Raw genomic sequence first — 19,658 nt, 5'->3', positions numbered from 1 at the left:
AAATGATAGAAATCTCTGCTGATGAAAAATACTTTCATTGTCATTTATTGAGCACCTATTATTTATAAGCACAATGCAAAAAGAGACGCAAAGATGTATAAGAAGAAATGTTAGCTACCCAACAGGGGCTTTCAGAGATCATCCATAAAAGGCAAACAACAATTACAATAGTTAAAACTTGCAGCTGTATAGTGTAGGTACTGGGAATTAAAATGAAAGCATTTGCAAAATATCCTTTGGCAGGGAATTGGTAAGAAACCCCAGCACCATGATTCATGTATCACCATTTCTTGGACACAGAAAAAGAACCCCTGCTGATTGTACCATAAGCCCCCCTTGCCAGCCTGCTCCCCACAAAAACAAAACAAAAAATAAGAAATATACTAAAGATTCTGAAGAGAAAAAAAAGTTTTGTAAATGTGGATTACTAGTGTTTGTGTGTCATTTAGTGAAAAGAGCTTTGAGACAGAGACTCAGGAAACGTAAGTTCTACCTGTGGCTCTGTCTTCAGGCAAACTACTTACTTCCAAGGCCTCAGTTTGTTCATCTGTGAAAGGAGATGATTGGAGTAGAAAACTCCTTTCATAGATCTAAATTCTATCACTTCATATCAGGGTGCATAAATAGGCAGGTTTACTAAGGAAGGCTATGTTAAGAATACGTTGTGTGATTGATTTAAATAACTTGTGAGGTCAGCAAAGTTGATCCTAACCTTAATTCTTTTAACAAATCTAGTAAAGCAAAGTAAACCTCCTTTTATGATTAAGCATTGCACATGAAGCTAAAAAAAAAAAAAATTATTCTGCAACAATGCACATAACACAACCAGGCGCTGCATAAGAATTATTTACAAAAATAATGAAAAACTAATTTTGCCTGTAGAGATAACTGAAAATGCAGAAATGTCCAGAAGTAAGTTATTTCCCAGACTGGAATTTTAATCAGATCATTACATTTTTCTTATTATTTTCATACTGGTCTGGATAGCTATAGACAGTACAACAAAATGAGCTGATAAAATACGTGCTGTTTACTTAAGACATTTTGGTGAAAATTAAAATTAGAATCCACCAGGGAATTAAATTGTTTAGATGCATGGAACCCAGCTTTCAACACCTGATTACCTAAGCTCTACAGTCCTGGAATTTTCTGGCCTAACTTTGAAAGTAAATTGATCCCCAAATTGAAATTTTAGAGATACATTTTATGAAGAAGAAAAGAAATTCAAACACATGAAACACAAATGTCAAAAAAGGAGGGGGGAGAATTCAACTTCTTTATTACTAAAAAATGCAAATGAGAGTCAAGTATTAATACCCTTTATCAAATTGGCAAAAATTTTTTCAAATTATTGTACCCAGGATGAAGGTAAGTAGACATAACATTTCTGGAGGGCAATTTATTTGGCAATATTTACCACAATGCTTAAAAGGAGAGAATGGGTACTTCCAAACGTCATTGGTGGGAATAAGAAGTAGCGTTAGCTCTCTGGAGGGCAATTTGGCCATATATCCATGCATGCCCTTTAACCTAGCACTTCCACTTCTAGGAATTCATCCTAAAGAGATAATTGGGCAAATATGCAAAATGTATGTTCAAGGTATTCCTTGCAGTATTGTTTACAGCTGTTAAAAAATGGAAACTGTGAAAGTCCAACAGGAGATGGATTAAACAGCTACATTCTTACAGATTAAAATAAGCAATTGTTAAAAAGAATGAGGTGACTGCACGTGTGTGGATATGAAAAGATGTCCAAGATATATGGTAGAGTATAAAGCAAGTTGCAAAATATCATATATAGTGTGTAAAACAGCATGTATGAGTATGTATGTATGTATAGACAAATGCAAAGAGATACTCACCAAAAAGTTAACAGTAATTAGCTCTGGATGGTGTGACTTGGAGAGACTTTTATTTTCGTATTATGAATTTCTCTTTGGTTTGAATTTTTTTTCAATGAGTATATATCATTTTATAATAATGAAGAAGCTATTTTTAAAAGGCAGAGAAGAGAAAGGGGATTGGGAAGAATTGGCTATCCATAACCTGTAGTTTTGCATCCTGGAAGTTACTCTAAGGCCATGGTATACACAATAACGTAGAAGGGGATGATCATCATGGCAATATTCATAATATTGAAAGTTAATAAATATTAAGGTTCTATTTAAATAAATACAATACAATTGGATACTATGAATGTAGAAACATATTAACTGGTAATACTTCACAGTATATTGTAAGTGAAACAAAAGGTAAGTAAATAGACATTAGTTTTATACATATTTTCAATTTATTCATATACATATATATAAAATAGAAAAAAAGTCCAAAAGGATATATGCCAAAATGTATACTGTGGTAACTAGTGATTCTTATTTTCTTTGTATATTTTCAAATGTTTCTACAATGAACAAGTATTATTTATGTACTTTTTTCTTTTAAGTTTTAAAAATATTCCCTATAGATCTTTCAGATTTTAAAATACTGGAAAGTAGTTACAGTAATACTAAGCTGTGAAAAACAAACGGATGAGAATCTCACTCCTTTTCTCCAGCATTAAACTGACCACCAGGAGACCCCCTGAACGCCCCTGCAGCTGACTCGCAGCGCGCCAACACAAAACAAGCTCAGGAAACCCAAGGTGCCTATTCTGATTTTGTGTCCTGAGATGTACGAGGTTATAAAACAGACTGGCTCAGATTACAGGCTAAGCATGACAAGTCTGGCTGGTACAACCTAACAAAGGAATTTACACAGAATGAGAAATTTACATTTCCCAGGGTGGAATGAATTACAGAAGCAAAGAACCCACAGTAGGGTTAAGTCCTTGCCTACCACTCTCTCACATGCTGCTGAATTATGCCTTATACACATTTCTCACGACATGATTTACCTATTACTACCTTAAAACTAAGAAAAACTCATATTTTTAAAAGGTGAAGAGAGGGAGAAGTGAGAAAGAGTGCATTTAACAGGGTCAAACTTTTTGTAGATTTTCAGGTGAACTGGGAGATGCCAGGCCTCCCTTCCTGCCTCCCTCCTTCCCTCCCTCCCTCAGATCATTATGGCTGATAACAATAGTTTTTCTCTCCGGGGCAATGTAGATGACACATTTTTCCTGTAGCCTGTCTTCCTGTAAAGTGCAGGAATTCCTGCACTTTCTGGGTGCCCTTCCTGTTAACTTACATTTCAGATTTCCTCAAAAGGCATTCTGCCACTTTAATATTTGAAAAATGTCAGCTCAACCCCAGACAGCTAATATAAACAAACTGAAAGGCATACCACCTAAAGTTACAACTGTGGAAAACAAAATTTCTTTTTAAGAAATTCTTTCTCGGAATCTCACTGTCGGTAAGGCTGGAAAGAAGTAACCCAGTCCTTCCAGCTCCCAGGGAGTCTGTAATTCTTTTGCCTCTGCTGTGCCTTAAATTAGAGGTCTCTAAAACCGAATTATAGTGATCTAGAAAGTTCGTAAAGGTCCTTGAATTGAACATGTTGTTAAAATCTTCAACACTATGAGGTTGCATCCACCTTTCACTTTTCCCCCCATTTCATTTGGTTATAGTATTACAAAGAAGTCTGGTACTGCAAAAAATGTCTTGGCCATTTGAGAATACCATAGCTGAATTAGGCCAATTCCACATTTAAAGTCCAGGCCAAGTCTCCTTTGCCATTTCTGAAATGATCACCCACTTCTTTCTACCAATAATTTTTCTTTTGGACAGAAACCCCATGTTCACACTAGTTGCACCTTCCAAACACAACCCAATTAAGAAAACTTTTTGGATGAATGGGAATTGATTTCAAGAACCATCAGTACCTGATCTATTATGGGCACACCCATAATGGAAGAGTGTCATGCTAACATCTCTTTTAGCTTCCCAACTCAAAAACTTGCTCTACTAGGAGGGGGCTACTTTAGGAGTGAGCTCAAAAAATGCAAAAAGGAACCTGATTTAGTTTAGACACTACGGTCCAAAGATAAGATCACTATAACATCACCTTCTTCATGAAACCTTCCTGACTATCTCTCAGAGAGATCACTTCCATCTCTAAACTCCAACAGTGCCATTTCTCTTCACTATCTAGGCAATTATCTTGTATTATAATGATTTGCAGATATGCTTTCTTTCACCAATCACATGGTAAGTTACTTAAAGGAAGCAACTACATTTTAAATATTTTTGTACGCCCCCAAATCCTGTGCACTATATCTCTCTACATGTATACGTACACATACATACACACATACACATATATATCATAATATATTTATACATATATTAAACCAAACTGAATGAATGAGTGAATATATACCAAATACAAAGTAACTAGATGTCATCTCTTTAATACATCAAAGCATGGTATGCCCCTTCTAAACTGTTATTTCTCTGCTCAATTAGAAGATTGTAGGTTTCCCCTCTATTAAGGAACACCTGCACCTCATAATGCCAATTCATAGGTTCTTCAGCTTTCTTAGCTTTTCAGATGTCCATTCCTCACTAAGACTAAAAGAAAAGCAGAGCCCTACTTTGAACTCTTAAGAATATATATCACTTCCTCTTGGGCTGAGATGCATGATTCCCATCAGGCAGAATTGCAACAACTCCAAAAAAAGTGGCAGAAAGCTTATGAGACACTTTCATTTCACCAGGTCTTACTCACCTATGTTGTGCCTCAGGTAGCCTAACTCACCTAGTGCCTAACTCACCTCTTCATTCCATACATTCTCAGATGGCACATGCTTTCTCTATGGTAAAGAAAGACTCGTTTTGAAACAAGAGACTTAGGGTCCTAGAGACACCTGACAACACCCCCTCAGTTCTCTTGATGCCATGTCATAAATTTTATTTTTTTAATTCCCCCCAGCATGACATTGTCTGCAAAATACAACTGTGTAAAAAAAATTTTTTTTAAGAAAAAGAAAAAAACATAAAGGAAACAACCATAACCCTGAACTTCTGACCTATTATAGCTGACTAAATATATGCAATTACACACTTAAAAGATTTCATTATGGTTGTCATTGTCAGTGAAACAGTACAGTCTCCCCACGTTGGTGTAATGCTTAAAAGTACAGTTTTTCCCCCAACATTTTTTTCCCCTAAGATGCAAAGCATCTCCCAAATGGGAAGACATAAAACATCTACGTCCTCATTGCTGCTTCTGAATACTGCGAACCAATAAGCAATTGGTGTAAAGTGCAAAATCTCGGAAGAGAAAGTCTTCTTGTCTACGTTTTTGTAATGTGGTATTATTCACACTTCACCTTTACTTCCTTTAAAAATCAAAAGTTGCTTAATGTTCAAAGCGATATCAATGGAAATTTAGCTAACTACTGGTACCACAACGGTTCATTCCCAAAGGAATATAAGATTACATTCATTTCCTACTAGTTTAACTCAAGTTTTACCTTTCATCTTCACCTACAGACTTTTTAAAAGTTTGTATTCCTGTTGCACATAAAATTACTTGTAATATGTGTGCATACTAAAGAATTTTACAATTATATAAAGCATTGCACTTTTAGACGCTACCAACCTGCTCTATCTCTCCTGACTGTGCAAAAGGCAAAAAGAGCTCAGTAATCCTAGCAGAAGAATGCAAATAACGTCAATGCACAGCTGAACTGCAAGCCCTGCCTTACAGGAACTCTCTGTGTCTGCAAAAAAAGACACATACTAAACAGGAAATGCAACTGAGCTGTGGAAAACCTCAAACTTAAAAATGCAATCGCCAGGCGAAAATTGCATCCATGCATTCATAAATGCATGCACAACCCTTTGCATTTTTGCAAGTAATGCAAATAGACTCTTACCTTTCGACTGAGACATTTTCCCCTTTCCTTTGATGGGGGAGGGGAGCACAAAAGACTTTGCCTTGCTTCTCTTCTGTAGCTAGTTTTGCAACAAAGATGCAAGCTGCAGGCGTGCAATCTTCATGCAAGTGGAGTTTCGCTTGACCGATGCAGCAGATGGACTTTCAGGGAATCAAGATGGAAATGCACACCTTGCAAAACAGACTGGAAAGTGATTTTTCCCCCAGTTGCAACGTTAGGGAAGGCTGTGCTGCAGCTACATGATGGGCCAGGGCTGGCAGCTAAAAGCTCCAAACTTGGAACTGAGTATCTTAGTGCGCAGACGTCCTTCCTGCGAAGGGCGCGGGGGGTGCTGGGTAATGTAGTTCCGGAGCAGAGTCCACGGGGCTCAGATTTAAGGAAACGTGGTCGCGCGGGTCGCTGAGCGAGATGACTGGGTGTGGCAAAGATTGCGCCCAGATAAAGAAGTCAGACTCGCACTCGGTAGTAAGTGATGGGCGAAAAACGGCAAGGCCAACAGGAAGGGGCATTTTTGTTATCGAAAAGCCCTTGAAGCAACTAAAGCTAAAGAACATTAGGTTAGCGAAAAGGCATTTGGCTCGCTCAGAAGGTCTGTTTGGGTGTTTCCTGTTTGCAGGGCAGCACCTGTTGTACTGTTCCTGCCTATAGACGTTTACCCTCACACCTCCATTTTCAAAAACATTTTTTTGGCATGGAGAATTTGTTGGTGATTTGGCTGGCCAGAGGTAAGATTACCTTTGCACTGCAGAGAAGATGCAAAGTTTGATTTAGTAAGATAGGATCCAGGTCGATTATTTTCAAGGAACCTGAAATTCAATACTGGGGGGAGGAGGAGTTCTTATTTCTTGAAATGTTAGAGAGGAAGTTCTGCTTTTTATATGTCAAAGCTAACTTTATCAAAGTTAAAATATTTAGATGCTTTTTCTCACCTAAGGTGAGGAAAATCCCTGGCCTAAGGGAGCAAGTGAGTGGTAATCTTAAATTAACAAAGTCAAATATCTGGAATTATTCAACAAAGTTAACAGACATCTGTTGAGCTCCTAGGATGTGCCAGGAATGTCTCTAGGGCTTTGGGTCATCCATTTGTCATGCATTGCTCATGGCTTAGGGATGGACAGCACCCTGGTCACCCCCTTCACGAGGAAGCTGGAGATGCACAGAATAATTCCATGCAAGAAATGGAAAGGAGTGAGGGGGCATGGGCTGAAATGAGCTCAGATTTCTACTTCACTGAGTAGACCAGACTCAAAATGTGCTTTTCAGGTAGAGAGGGAAGAACTGAGGATTTCAGGCTGCTGAGGCGTGAACCAAGCACAGTGGAAGACTGAGGAGAGCCTAGTCAGGGGACACTTAAGGATACCACGTTGCCTTGTATACAGAAGTGGTGAGGGTGGGTGGAATTTAGAGGTGAGGACTCTACAGGGCTTTAAAAGGCAGGCTAGAGGTTTGGACTTTATTCCACAGATCCTTGAGAGGTGGTGAAAGGGTTTTAAAAAGGGGTGTAACTTAATCAAAGCATTGTTTTAAGAAGGTAAATTTGCCCTCAGCCATTAAGGGGGTTGAAACTGGGAGAGGCTAGAGATAGGTCAGGTCAGTTGTGAAAAGCAGAAAAAGGCATTTTGAAAGATTTGGCTAGATTTGATGACTGCTTATGAAAACTCTTGGAATTTTATTAAGAATTCTAGGAAGCCAGGGCCTTCTGAGTAATGGATGAATCAGAGGGAAGAAGGCCACCATGTTTCAGCTACAAATCAGCTCTTAAAACAAATATGCAGCAGGTCATGGAACTAACATTAATTTACTTAAGTTGATCCCGTCTGCTGACATTATTGAGAATTTGTCAAGGTCACCTCATGTTCATATTAGTTTCTGCCCCTAAGAGGCAGGGGTTTCCGTCCCATGAGCATAGGTACAGAGACTTAGTAGCTCACTTTCTTTCACTGTCCTTCTAGGAGAATCCGTGCTGTCCCTTCCTCGTTCTCTCACACACAGGATCTCAGTACCTCATTGAACCAGCATTGTTTTTCTAAGTCTCATTTAACCAGGAGGCATGAGGGCGTGGAGCTCCATTTCAGTGCATCTCATCTACTTTTCCAGACCTTGGTGGAGCACCTGATACAGGCCAGGCCCTGGGATAGCTTCTGGAGCTGCACATAGACTCGCTGAGCCCAGGCAGGGCCTGCACAGCCACCTAGAGCTTACTTCGATTTGCATTTTATGTGGTCAGCAGCATTGCTCTTAAATTGCCCCAGACTCCCTTCTTTATGGAAGAGTTCTAATCACTTGTCTGGTGCATTTTGCTTCTGTCGTTTGTGCTTGTACATTCTCTGCATAGGCATGCACAGTTCCCAGCTGGCAAATGGATTATGTTCTGAAAGTCAATCTGTAATTCATATTCCCATAGGAACAATGATGTGTTCAACAGCCAGTGCACATACACACTCACACACACGTATGCAAAACACCTTTGACCCATAAATTGGCTGAACCGTATAGTTAAAAATATCAAAATTTATCATTTTTCTTTCTGGGAAAAATATATTTTGAATTTCCACAGGAAACTCAACCTCTCTGTGAAGTCTTAGAGTCCAGAAAAAAAAGTCCTTCTTGCCTTGGTGGTAAAAAGGTTTCCTCTGCCCACGGTCCTGGATGGAGGAAGAGGCTGTACCTCTGTACAATCATGGTCCTTTCCTCTTCTTGCCAATCTGTGGCAATGTTCTTAGGAGGAGAATTCCTCCCCTGGTGGTGTAAGGAAGTGAGAGCAAAATCTGGATGATTGTTCTTTTATTAGACGGTACATCAGATGTTTATCTTGAGGTGGCCTGTGCTCCTACTTCGAATCTGCCATCTTTGTAATTTTCTGTACTTTAGATCTTTCTAAAATGCAAGTTTCTTCTACTTACCTTCAAGATCGATTCCAAACTCCTTGGCATGGTATAATTGGCCCCTCAAGACCCGGCCCCTGCTTACTCTCCAGTTTCATTTCTCATCCTATGTTGATGCTACAGCCAGAAGCCGAGTTTTCTCCCTAGTTGCTTTTGGATACATTGCTCTCTCTGGCTGGCAAGCATTTTCCATTCTCTGCCTAGCTCATTCAGAATTGTCCTTGAAGACTTGGCTTAGCTGGCACTTTCTTCCAGCTACTTTCTGTGACATATCACCCTATGACCACCCTCAGTGTGAATGAAGTGTTTTCCCTAATTCTGTAGCACCCTACACATACTTCCCTCCTAACACTCATCATAAGGCTGACAGATGTTTATTTACATATTTGTCTCCCCCAGGAGACTGAACTACTGGAGATCAGAGATTCATCTCTGCATTCCCAGTGCCGACCATCTAGCGTTTAACAGGCACTCAAATGAATGCTGAAAAACTGAAGGAGTAGATAGGGAGAGGACTTGTGACCGTGGCTACCCTGGAATAACTAGATTCCAATGATGGAGTTAACACCTGCAGGGGAAACTAGAACACCTGGGGAAAGTCCTGTGCTGTCAGGTTAAAGGTATGAGATTCTTGGAAAGAGCCCCTAGGTTAGGTCAGGCTGGCTCTGAAGGAATTATTCTAGAAGTATATGTGGGATGGAGGAGATGGTGGTGGGAGTAGGGTGTCTCAACCAGGGGTAATTTTGACCCCCAGGGAACCTTTGGCAATGTCTAGAGACATTTTTGGTTGTCACAACCAGGAGGGTGGAGGTGGTGATACTGGCATCTAGTGGGTAGAGGTCAGGGATGCTTGTAATCTTACTACAGTGCACAGGAAGCCTCCCACAACAAAGAATTATCTGGTCCAAATGTGAGTAGTGCTGAGTTTGAGAAACCTTGCTGCATAGGATACCATGAGAATTTACTGACACTCTATTTTTTAAGTTAATTTAAAGCAAATGAGATTTGGTAAGACATTAACTTTTGATGTGGAAAAAACACTAGAATCTAGGGGATGTGAGCTCTAGTCCTGACTAGAAAACGTTAGCTGTGTTTCCTAAGGCAAGTCACTTCGCCTTTCTGGACCTCTTTTTGTTCCACTAAAATAAGATGGGTCAGACTAAGGCCCTTCCAGTTCTTTTTTTTTTTTTTTTTTTTTGTGAGGAAGATCAGCCCTGAGCTAACATCCATGCTAATCCTCCTCTTTTTGCTGAGGAAGACCGACTCTGAGCTAACATCTATTGCCAATCTTCCTCCTATTTTTTCCCCCAAAGCCCCAGTAGATAGTTGTATGTCATAGTTGCACATCCTTCTAGTTGCTGTATGTGGGACGCGGCCTCAGCATGGTGGGACAAGCGGTGCATTGGTGTGCGCCCGGGATCCGAACCCGGGCCGCCAGCAGCGGAGCGCGCGCACTTAACTGCTAAGCCACGGGGCCAGCCCCAGGCCCCTTCCAGTTCTAACATCCTGTGACTCTAAACCCACCTCAAATGTCTGATTAAAACCACCAGTGATTTGAAGAAAGAAAGACAGTTGTGATCACACATTCTATTTTTTGCATTGGCTAAGTAACTTTCTGTTCAGGTATCAGAAGTGTTCCTCATCCCCTGCATTAGCAAGATAACTGATGACCATCATAACAATATCACTTAAGAGATAAGACAAGACATATTCATATTACAGTGTAAAATATTGCCTCCTGGGTAGCAATACTCACCTGCATGTGACATTTATGAATGTTTTCCAGCAGTATCTACAAGATATCAGGAACAAGGGAAAGGAAGGCACCAAAGTTAAAGCTAAGAGTTAAGTCTGAATATCTACTTTTCTAGATTCTAGTGTAAATAGGTATGTTATATATAATGAAGCATATTGCGGAGAGCATGTGGGGAATTAGTTTAGGGGACCGGATGATGAGTTATGGTGGTACAATACTTTTAAGTACAAATTTTTTTTTTTTACTGCATTAAAATATCACAATGAATTATGACTGTTGGCAGAAATTTTAGAAATCCCAAAATAGATTCAGCTTAGCTTCTAGTGCCCTCCCCAATATGGCACAACTATACCTGTTCAGCCTTCTCTCTCAAGTTTCCTTTGTTTAAGCAATCTGGTAAAAACAGGATTGCAGATCTTCCTCAATTTACGATGGGGTTATGTCCTGATAAACACTTCATAAGTTGAAAATATTGGTAAGTCGAAAATGCACGTAATACACCTAACCTACTGAACATCATAGCTTAGCCCAGCCAATCTTAAACATGATCAGAGCACTTACATTAGCCTACAGTAGGGCAAAATCATCTGACACAAAGCCTGTTTTATAATAAGGTGTTGAATATCTCATGTAGTTTATTGAATACTGTACTGAAAGTGAAAAATAGAATGGTTGGAGGGGTACAGAATGGTTTTATGTGTATGGGTTGTTTACCCTCGTGATTGCATGGCTGGCTGGGAGCTGTGGCTCGCTGCGCTGCCTGGCATCACGAGAGAGGATCATACAGCCTATTGCTAGGCCGGGAAAAGATCAAAATTCAAAGTACAGTTTCTACTGAATGCATATCACTTTCGCACCATCATAAAGTCAAAGTATCCTAAGTCAAATCATCATAAGTCAGGGACCCCCTGTGCTTATCCTACCTGAGACGTGAATTTCTGAGACCTGAGATGTCAGCACTTCTGTGTGTTAACTCATGCTATTCTATGTCTCATTTTCCTAAATTATACCTTTCATTTAGGGTTCAAGGTCACCTCTTTCATGAAGTTGTCCTTGATCACATCCCTCTGTCTTGTTAAAGAGCATCCTTACCTTTTAATTCTGATGGCATTTGTTAGCTATTATGGGCCATATATCTAATATGCAGTAATATCACGTGAGTACAAATCTTACCTCTTCTGCTAAATTCCCTGCATATTCCTAACCTACTCCCTTGGACAGACCTGCTTGCTTGTCTGTATTTGGCCCTTGAGTCTAAGCTTAGGCAGGGACGGTTTCATCTTCATCGTGCAGCCCCAGGCCTAGCGTATGTCATACACATACGTGCTCAATCAATACTTGTTTATCTGATGGATGGGTGGGTTTATTACATACTGAATGAATTAATCTAAAACAGGTTGATTAGCTTATCTTAGTGTTCTTTATTAAAGATGCTAGCATCTTTAGTCAAATGCTAGCATAGAGATTTGATAGGAAGAAGAATTTTTATTTATGATACCTAATTATCTAAAAAATATTTTACTAATATTTTAGTAAGATTCCTAGTGAGATTCTAGATATTCAAATTACTATAAACAACCTTCAAAATTAACAGTGTCTGTTGTATCTTATGGAAATGCCAACCAACTATCCAGAATCCTCATTGGATTACATTCTCATTGAATAAAAAATGTGTAATATGAATATTCAATGGTTCTTAGCAATTGAGGAGCCATGTAGAGCTCCAGTGTAATGCTGTTACAACCTTTCCCCAAAATCGTATTGACTCTTGGCCAGACATCTTAGCATTAGCTGACTGACAAAGGATGTAGGTTCTAGGAGAGTAAGAATAGAAATGATTCCAGCTAGCATTAACCCTGTAAGTGTGTTAGTATATCATCTGTGTGGTATGTTAAAGTGCTGGCAAGTAGTGAACTACTTCAAATCATTAGATTAAGTAATACAGGGCACAAAAAAAATTTCAAATCCATTTAAGTCAAGAGAGACAATTGGAACGGTGTCTAATCTAACGTATGCATGTACTTTTTGTCCTCCTTCCACCATAATCAAATCAGTCTTTCCAAATATATATATACACACACATATATATACACACACATATATACACATACACACACACAAGTATGCATGTGTGTATGTGTGTGTTCATAGTTCTTTCTCTCATACAACACTCACTACTTTTCTTCTCTGTTCCTGCCCTGTCTGGCTTCTGAGTCTGAAGAAGTCAGAGCTCTACAGAAAGTCAAATAAATGATCGTACTCTATATGTGAGGTTCAAGTTACAGTTAAATTGGGAACTCCTTTGTAACACTCCTAATCAATTCTATGTTTAATTAATTACTGATTTGTATTATCCAGGGTGATTCAAAAAGAACTGCACCTTGGCCACCCAGATCCCCAGATGTCTCACTTTGCATCTTCTTCCAGAGAGAATACCTCTGGAACCTCATGTCTGTACTGCACCTTCATTTTTTTCAACCTTAAAAAAATGAAGAATCTTCTCATGGCTGCCATTTCAGTTGTCAGAGGTGACATATTACAAAGAGGTCAAGGGTGATTGATGCATGCCCTAGTGACATGAAAGGTGCATATTGAACATTTATTAAATTATAAAGAGAACTTCTTTACAATGGGAGTTGTTAAATTATGGCCCATGCTCCAAATCTATCCTGCCTGCTGTTTTTGTAAATAAAGTTTTATTGGAACACAGTTATGCATATTCACTTATGTATTGTGTACGGCTGCTTTATACTACAATGGCGTTGAGTATTGCAGCAGAGACTGGCCTGCAAAGCCTAAAGTATTTACTCTCTGGCACTTTGCAGAATAAGTGTGCAAACCCACCTTTACAAAGTGACCTTGTCTACATGCTCCTATACGTCACAGTTACTGATTAATGCATTTCCAAAAGTATTCACTTCTTTTGGAATCACCCTGTACTTGAACTATTTGTATTACAAAAGTCTTAACAATTATACCTTAAAATCCTTGAGAATATTCTTGTATACCCTGGAGATGCTATATAGAACAGCAGTGGGTGCATAGCAAGCCTGTTGTAAATATTTCTTGATAGATTGATTAAATTGAGCATTCATTAAAAGAATCATGAATCTTGTAACATAAGAAAAAATTAGTTCTCAGTTTTCCTTAAGTGTATCTGATTTTCCACCTATTTTACTTTTCCTACATAACTCTCAGAATGTTCAAGTCCTAATATGTTTAAATACTAGGTCTATGTACTAGAGAAGGATTAAGAAAAGTCTAAATATAAAATACAGGCAATGCCAGCTATAAAACACACAGCTCACAAATCTTTTTATCCCCAGGACCAAAAGAAAAGAGAGAAGCACTCCATGTTATTATGTCACATTTTAAAAAGTAATAGACTTTTATTAAGACCTACAGTTATGATAGGTATGGTATGGGCTAAGAGATTAGACAAGTATGATCCCTGGTCTGAGAAGCCTAAAATCCTGTAGGGAATATTAATAACATTTTTGTAATATTTTAAGGTTTCGAAACTCTTTCCACATTCACTGATCATTTTATCCTTGCAATGACATGTGAACCGGGTTGTCCCAACATCCCAGTTTATCTTTATCACCTCATATTGTGGCTTTACTTAGACAAGATGGAAAAACATTTAACACTGTCTTGAATACAGATGTAAAAACTTGTCTTCTGATTCCTAGTTCCTTACATTAAGCTATCCAATCTAGTATTAAGCTAGGTAACTTTTAATAAATGCCCTAGAAGTTGTGCCTTTTTCAGGCTAAGAGTAATCTGGTAATATTTTGCCTCATTTTATATTAGTTATTAATGGGACAAGCTGAATTCAGGACTTATAAAGTCCACAATAAATCTGTATATCTCCTTTACACACTGTACTTTAACCAATACACTGTGACAATTCAGTAAATGCTGTACTATTTGAGGATGAGTTAGAAACACTGATATAGGACAAAGTGTTGTGCCCTTCAGGGCTCCTTGATCTGTTTACATTGATATTAATAGATGGTTCTGGGCTTCAGTCACAGGCCTGAATAATTCAGGTCATACTGACCTGCTGTACTTTTTTAAAAACTATAAAATATTCTGGGAAATATTTTAGATCGGTGATACATGCAAGTTATTGAAAAAGTTCAAAAGTCCCCAAAAGATTAAGAAACTGAACTACAGTGGTGTAGAAATAATTATAGTCAATATAATAAAGCAACTTGTTCTTAAATTGTCCCATTTGGATTAGTGTCAAAGGGAATGTTTTATTATTAACAGCATATGGCAGATAAGTAGAAAATACTACTGATTTTCCATATTTATTCTTTTTTGAGGTGGGTAGACTGATAATTTTATTTGTGGGCCAAACTCATCAAAACAATAGGTTCTAAATATTTTTTAAATTAATACTTAAATTAATTGCATAATTAAGTATTATGCAATTTTATAGTATTAGAAAGTAGCTATTTGAGAATATAATGAATGTCCAATGGTATTTTATAGGTTGGGCTTCCTACCACAAAGAGGTTAAGATTAACCTCTTTGCCTCCATGCCTGTTCATGACTGTATCCTACAATATAAGGAGTAAAACAGCAGAGATGTATTAGATTGTACTCTACTGCCTCTGGAATTCTTTGGAAGTCTATTTTAGAGAGTCTTTCCATAAGCCTTACCTTACTGACATTTAGATGGGAAATGAAGAGAACCTAAAAACCTGCACATTTGCTAAAGACAACTAGAGATTTCCATTTTACAGGGCCTTATTTATCCTTTTGTTTCTGTTTTTTTTTAATCCAAATAAATATCCAAATGCGTTTATTAAACATTTTTTGGGCACATTGCCAAATCGGATGCTACTGTATATAAAGAAACTGTGTGGAGTGTGGTAACAGCATCTGGCACTGTGAATAAATTTTGGAATGCTTGTGGAAATTTCAAAGAAAAATGTAGGAAATTTTGTGTATAATTTTCTTAAACTTCTTTCCATGAGAGGCATGATTTAGGAAACGTGTTCTACAGGTTTTCCATAGACATTTGGATGATTTTTTTTTAATACCCAGATAGTGCTTTATGAACAAACATAATGCTTGGCTCTTAACTTTTAATGACTCATTAATTTTGTCTAAAATAGAGCTGCTAATGGTAGATTTTTAAAATATGCTATGTAAAAAAAATCTTTAGAGGATTTATGAACTTCATAATATTAATTCTTCCTCCATCTTAGTAAGGTAGCCAACCAAAGTGCCCCTCAGTTTGAAGTTAGGGAAACTGAAGTACGTCCACAATATACGTTTGTGACATTATAGATAGAATCAAGAAAGGGTGTATAGTGCTACTACACATGATTATGACATCTGTCTATCTGCTAAGCGAGGAATTGTTATAACTCACAGGATGTGAGCAAAAAGGCACCTCAAATGTAAAATACATTGCTCTGTTTATTCCTACATCTATAAATACCAGTTTTTTTGTTCATCAACAGTGGAGGAGTCAAGTCAATTCAGATTTTAATTTGGTAGGCTGAAGGCACTGTTTTAGTTTGCAAACTGACAGCCCTCATTGTCACAATTTTAAGTGACCTAATTGATATAATGTTGACCTAGGAGCAATACCAAGGTGAAACTAAAATCATTACCAGCAATTTTCTGTTATATTTAAATTTTATTTATTTATTTTTTTTTCCCCCAAAGCCCCAGTAGATAGTTGTATGTTGTAGTTGCACATCCTTCTAGTTGCTGTATGTGGGACGCGGCCTCAGCATGGCCGGACAAGCGGTGCGTCGGTGCGTGGCCCGGGATCCGAACCCCGGGCCGCCAGTAGCGGAGCGCGCACACTCAACCGCTAAGCCACGGGGCCGGCCCTTCTGTTATATTTAAAATTAGGTACCCGAGAAACAAAAGTTTCCAAAATATGATTAAAACAAGATTATATCCATGTGGATACTACCAACATACTAATACACTTCCCAACTCAGAGACATAAAGCCTGTGTTCTATAAAGATGCTTAATCATTTCAAATTCAAGTCTTTATATAACCAATAGTCATGGACTATTTTTCAAGGGCAGTGGTGACTCTAAAATATGGAATTTATTGGCTGATGGTGCTGTTCAAGTGCCCTTCTACATAGCATGTTTCATGTGTTCTGTTTCAAACCCATTTTTGATAATGAATCAACAGATGTTACATGAAAAAATTATTCTAAGGATTCCTGCTAGCTTTCTCTCAGCCATTCACACTGAATTTGGGAAGGAAATTTGAATAAGTAGATTAATACCTATCCTACCTGTTTTTAAAAGTTTATGGTGATAGGAAGAGTGAAATATAATGAATATTTCTCAAAGTCAAGTGTTCTATTGAAGGCAGTTTAGACTGGAAGAGGTAGAAATATTCAGAATGATAGTATATTACAAGTAAGTATTTCATGAGAATTAGTGGATATGGTCAGACATAGATACATAAAAATAAAAGGGAGTCAAATAATTTGGAGTATATTTGATCTACTTATACCTCAAACACTAAATTAATACACAAAAAAGAAAAGTAATGAATTTTAAATTAAAGAAATAATTTTAGGTCTATTTCATGGAAAATGATTGCCCTGCCTCATACAGGCAGGAGTAGGTAAGCTTCTCTGTTATTTCAGCTCCACTTATAATCATTTTTTCATTCAACTGAACCATTGATGATTGAGGACTTAAGACAGTTCAGCTGATGGGATACCATTCATTGTGACTTAGGCTTTAAATATTGTGAAGAATTAGGTGCAATAAAAATTCAAGTAAATGTGAATTTTGGCCCCCGGTTTTATGTTTCAGAGACTTGGTAGAGATAGTAAAGTGTCAAATACCAAGAATAGACCATTGGAAGATGCTATTTTCCTGTACAGTATCCCATAGAAGCAGATAAATTGACCCAACTCTAGCACTTGCTTCCATGACCTATTCCAGTTTCTCTTATCTTCTTCTACTTGTCCACAGGTGTAATTTGACTACACTGTACCTGTATAGGTTGGCCATTATTGTGAGGGGATTAGAACACAGACTCTAGAGCTGGACTGCCTGACTGGATTGGACTCCTGGCTCTTGTAGTTACTAGTTCTGTGAGTTGGGCTCAACAGATCACTTCTCTGTGCCTCAGTTTCCTACCTGTATAAAGGTGATGATGATAGTACCTATCTCCTGGGGTAGTTGAGAAGATTAAATGAATTAATACACTTTTTTTTTTTTATTTTATTTATTTATTTTTTCCCCAAAGCCCCAGTAGATAGTTGTATGTCATAGTTGCACATCCTTCTAGTTGCTGTATGTGGGACGCGGCCTCAGCATGGCCGGAGAAGCAGTGTGTCGGTGCGCGCCCGGGATCCGAACCCGGGCCACCAGCAGTGGAGCGCGCACACTTAACCGCTAAGCCACGGGGCCGGCCCATGAATTAATACACTTAAAGCTCTAATCAGAGTGCCTGGTCCATGATGTATGCTCAATGGTTATTAGCTGTTGAGGCTTTGGGTTATTATTATTGCTATCAAATTTCCAAGCATTGGCTCCTTTCTTGAGAATGAAGATACTGTATTTGAAATTGAAGGAAACTGGGATGTAAGAACATGAGTCCTACCAAGTGATAAGAAAAAAACTTTTAAGAAAGCTTTGAAATTAGAGGAATGTTACCAACCAACGTAGGGAAATATGAATAGAAATGCTTAGTTTAATGGAAGGGAAAGGGAGAAGAAATATTTTATTATTGCAGCAAATCAAAACACTGTTGGATGCTTGTTAAGAGGAAATGGAGGCCATATGGAGAAAACAATTCCATTCCACAGAGTGGAATGAATTTAAAGGACAGCTGAATAGCTAGGGCATGAATTATAGAGGCCTTTGGCCATGTAATGTCATAGATTAACAAAGCAAACAGCAGGGGGCATAGTGGTAGTTAATGAGAGGTGGAAAGAGTTGTTAGACTTCAGTGATCAGTTTGTATGATATGGTTTTCCTCATTAAAAAAAATATACTGATAACATTATTTTGAATCTTTCCAGTCGCTTGCATGCATTAGGACCTTAATAGTCTAAATCCCTTCATTTTATTTATTTGATCTCTATATTTCTTCTAGTGATTGCCTTTGTATTAACTTTTTTCTTGTAACCATTACTAGTGGTTGCTGCCTTTTTACTAGTTAACTTGTTAATTAATTAATTAGCTCAATTTTAAAATTTATATTAGGCATATTTTAAAAATCACCAGTATACGTTTTCCCCGGTGGCCTGGTTATCTGATAACCAAATAGTAGAGGGGTTTGAGCATGTATTGGAGGTATTTTATTATTATTTAAAAATGGAAAAATTCGTATTAAAGACTTATTGATTCTATGTTTAAAATAATTGTTTAATATCTATCCAAAATGATCCACATGGTTGTTTGGAATTAGGCAGGGGTAAAAGGAAAGAAAAAAACAAAGAAAAATTAGATAATTTTTTTATTATCTGAAATATTTTACTTTCCATCATAATGAGTTAAAAAAATACATAGAAAATAAATATTCTTCCTTTATCAATGTCAAGAGAGTCCAGACATGAAAAATCACCCTGTAAGAATCTGCAGAATTTCAAAAGGATAGATGGGATTATTTTGAAGTTTTAATAAGTATTCAGAAAAATTAAATAGTGCAACCCATAGGTAGCATGTTCTATTGCTTTCTTTCCCCAATATTATTACCATTTTCTCCAGTTATTATGGATTTTAAAGCTCAATTTCTGACTTGACTAAAAATGTATACATTTAATCTTTTAACTTTAATTTGGATGAATTATTTTAGCAATTTATGATCAATGCTGGTTTCGAGTAGATAAGAAGTGAGGAAAATAAAGTGTTTTTAAGATTTCATGTTCAAAGTGACTGAGATTCTTTCAAAGAACAAGAGCTGAGCAAATATCTATCAGTGTGCCTTCCAAAAAATGAATTGAGCCTTGCGTCTTAAAAACAGCATTTTAGAAATAAGTCATAAGGGAGATGAAGTGCTGAGCTGTGGTGGATGATATTCCAGTTATCTCTTCAATCAATTTTGTATAATGCTTTGAAAGCAGAATAACAAGTAATATGAAATCATTTTTCAAGATGCTATATGTGCACACTCTTAGTTCTATTTCTATATTCATTGGAGCAGGCAATTTATGCATGCACTTGTAA

General features: G+C 37.6%; 1 protein-coding gene across 3 annotated transcripts in view; it reads right to left on the bottom strand.

Annotated features, from left to right (window-relative positions):
* Window positions 1-6,083, bottom strand: part of MAP2K6 (mitogen-activated protein kinase kinase 6) — a 117,372-nt gene extending 111,289 nt beyond the window's left edge. For all 3 annotated transcript variants that reach the window (XM_058561447.1, XM_058561449.1, XM_058561448.1), the window contains exon 1: window positions 5,819-6,083. In XM_058561447.1, coding sequence (XP_058417430.1) covers window positions 5,819-5,834 — 16 coding nt within the window. In that variant the 5' untranslated portion in view covers window positions 5,835-6,083. The remainder of the gene's footprint in view (window positions 1-5,818) is intronic.
* Window positions 6,084-19,658: the final 13,575 nt, after the last annotated feature.

This window comes from Diceros bicornis, chromosome 18, assembly GCF_020826845.1.
Source record: "Diceros bicornis minor isolate mBicDic1 chromosome 18, mDicBic1.mat.cur, whole genome shotgun sequence".
Taxonomy (NCBI): domain Eukaryota; kingdom Metazoa; phylum Chordata; class Mammalia; order Perissodactyla; family Rhinocerotidae; genus Diceros; species Diceros bicornis.
Note: the sequence above shows the minus strand (reverse complement) of the source record. Positions and strands in the feature narration are given on the sequence as shown.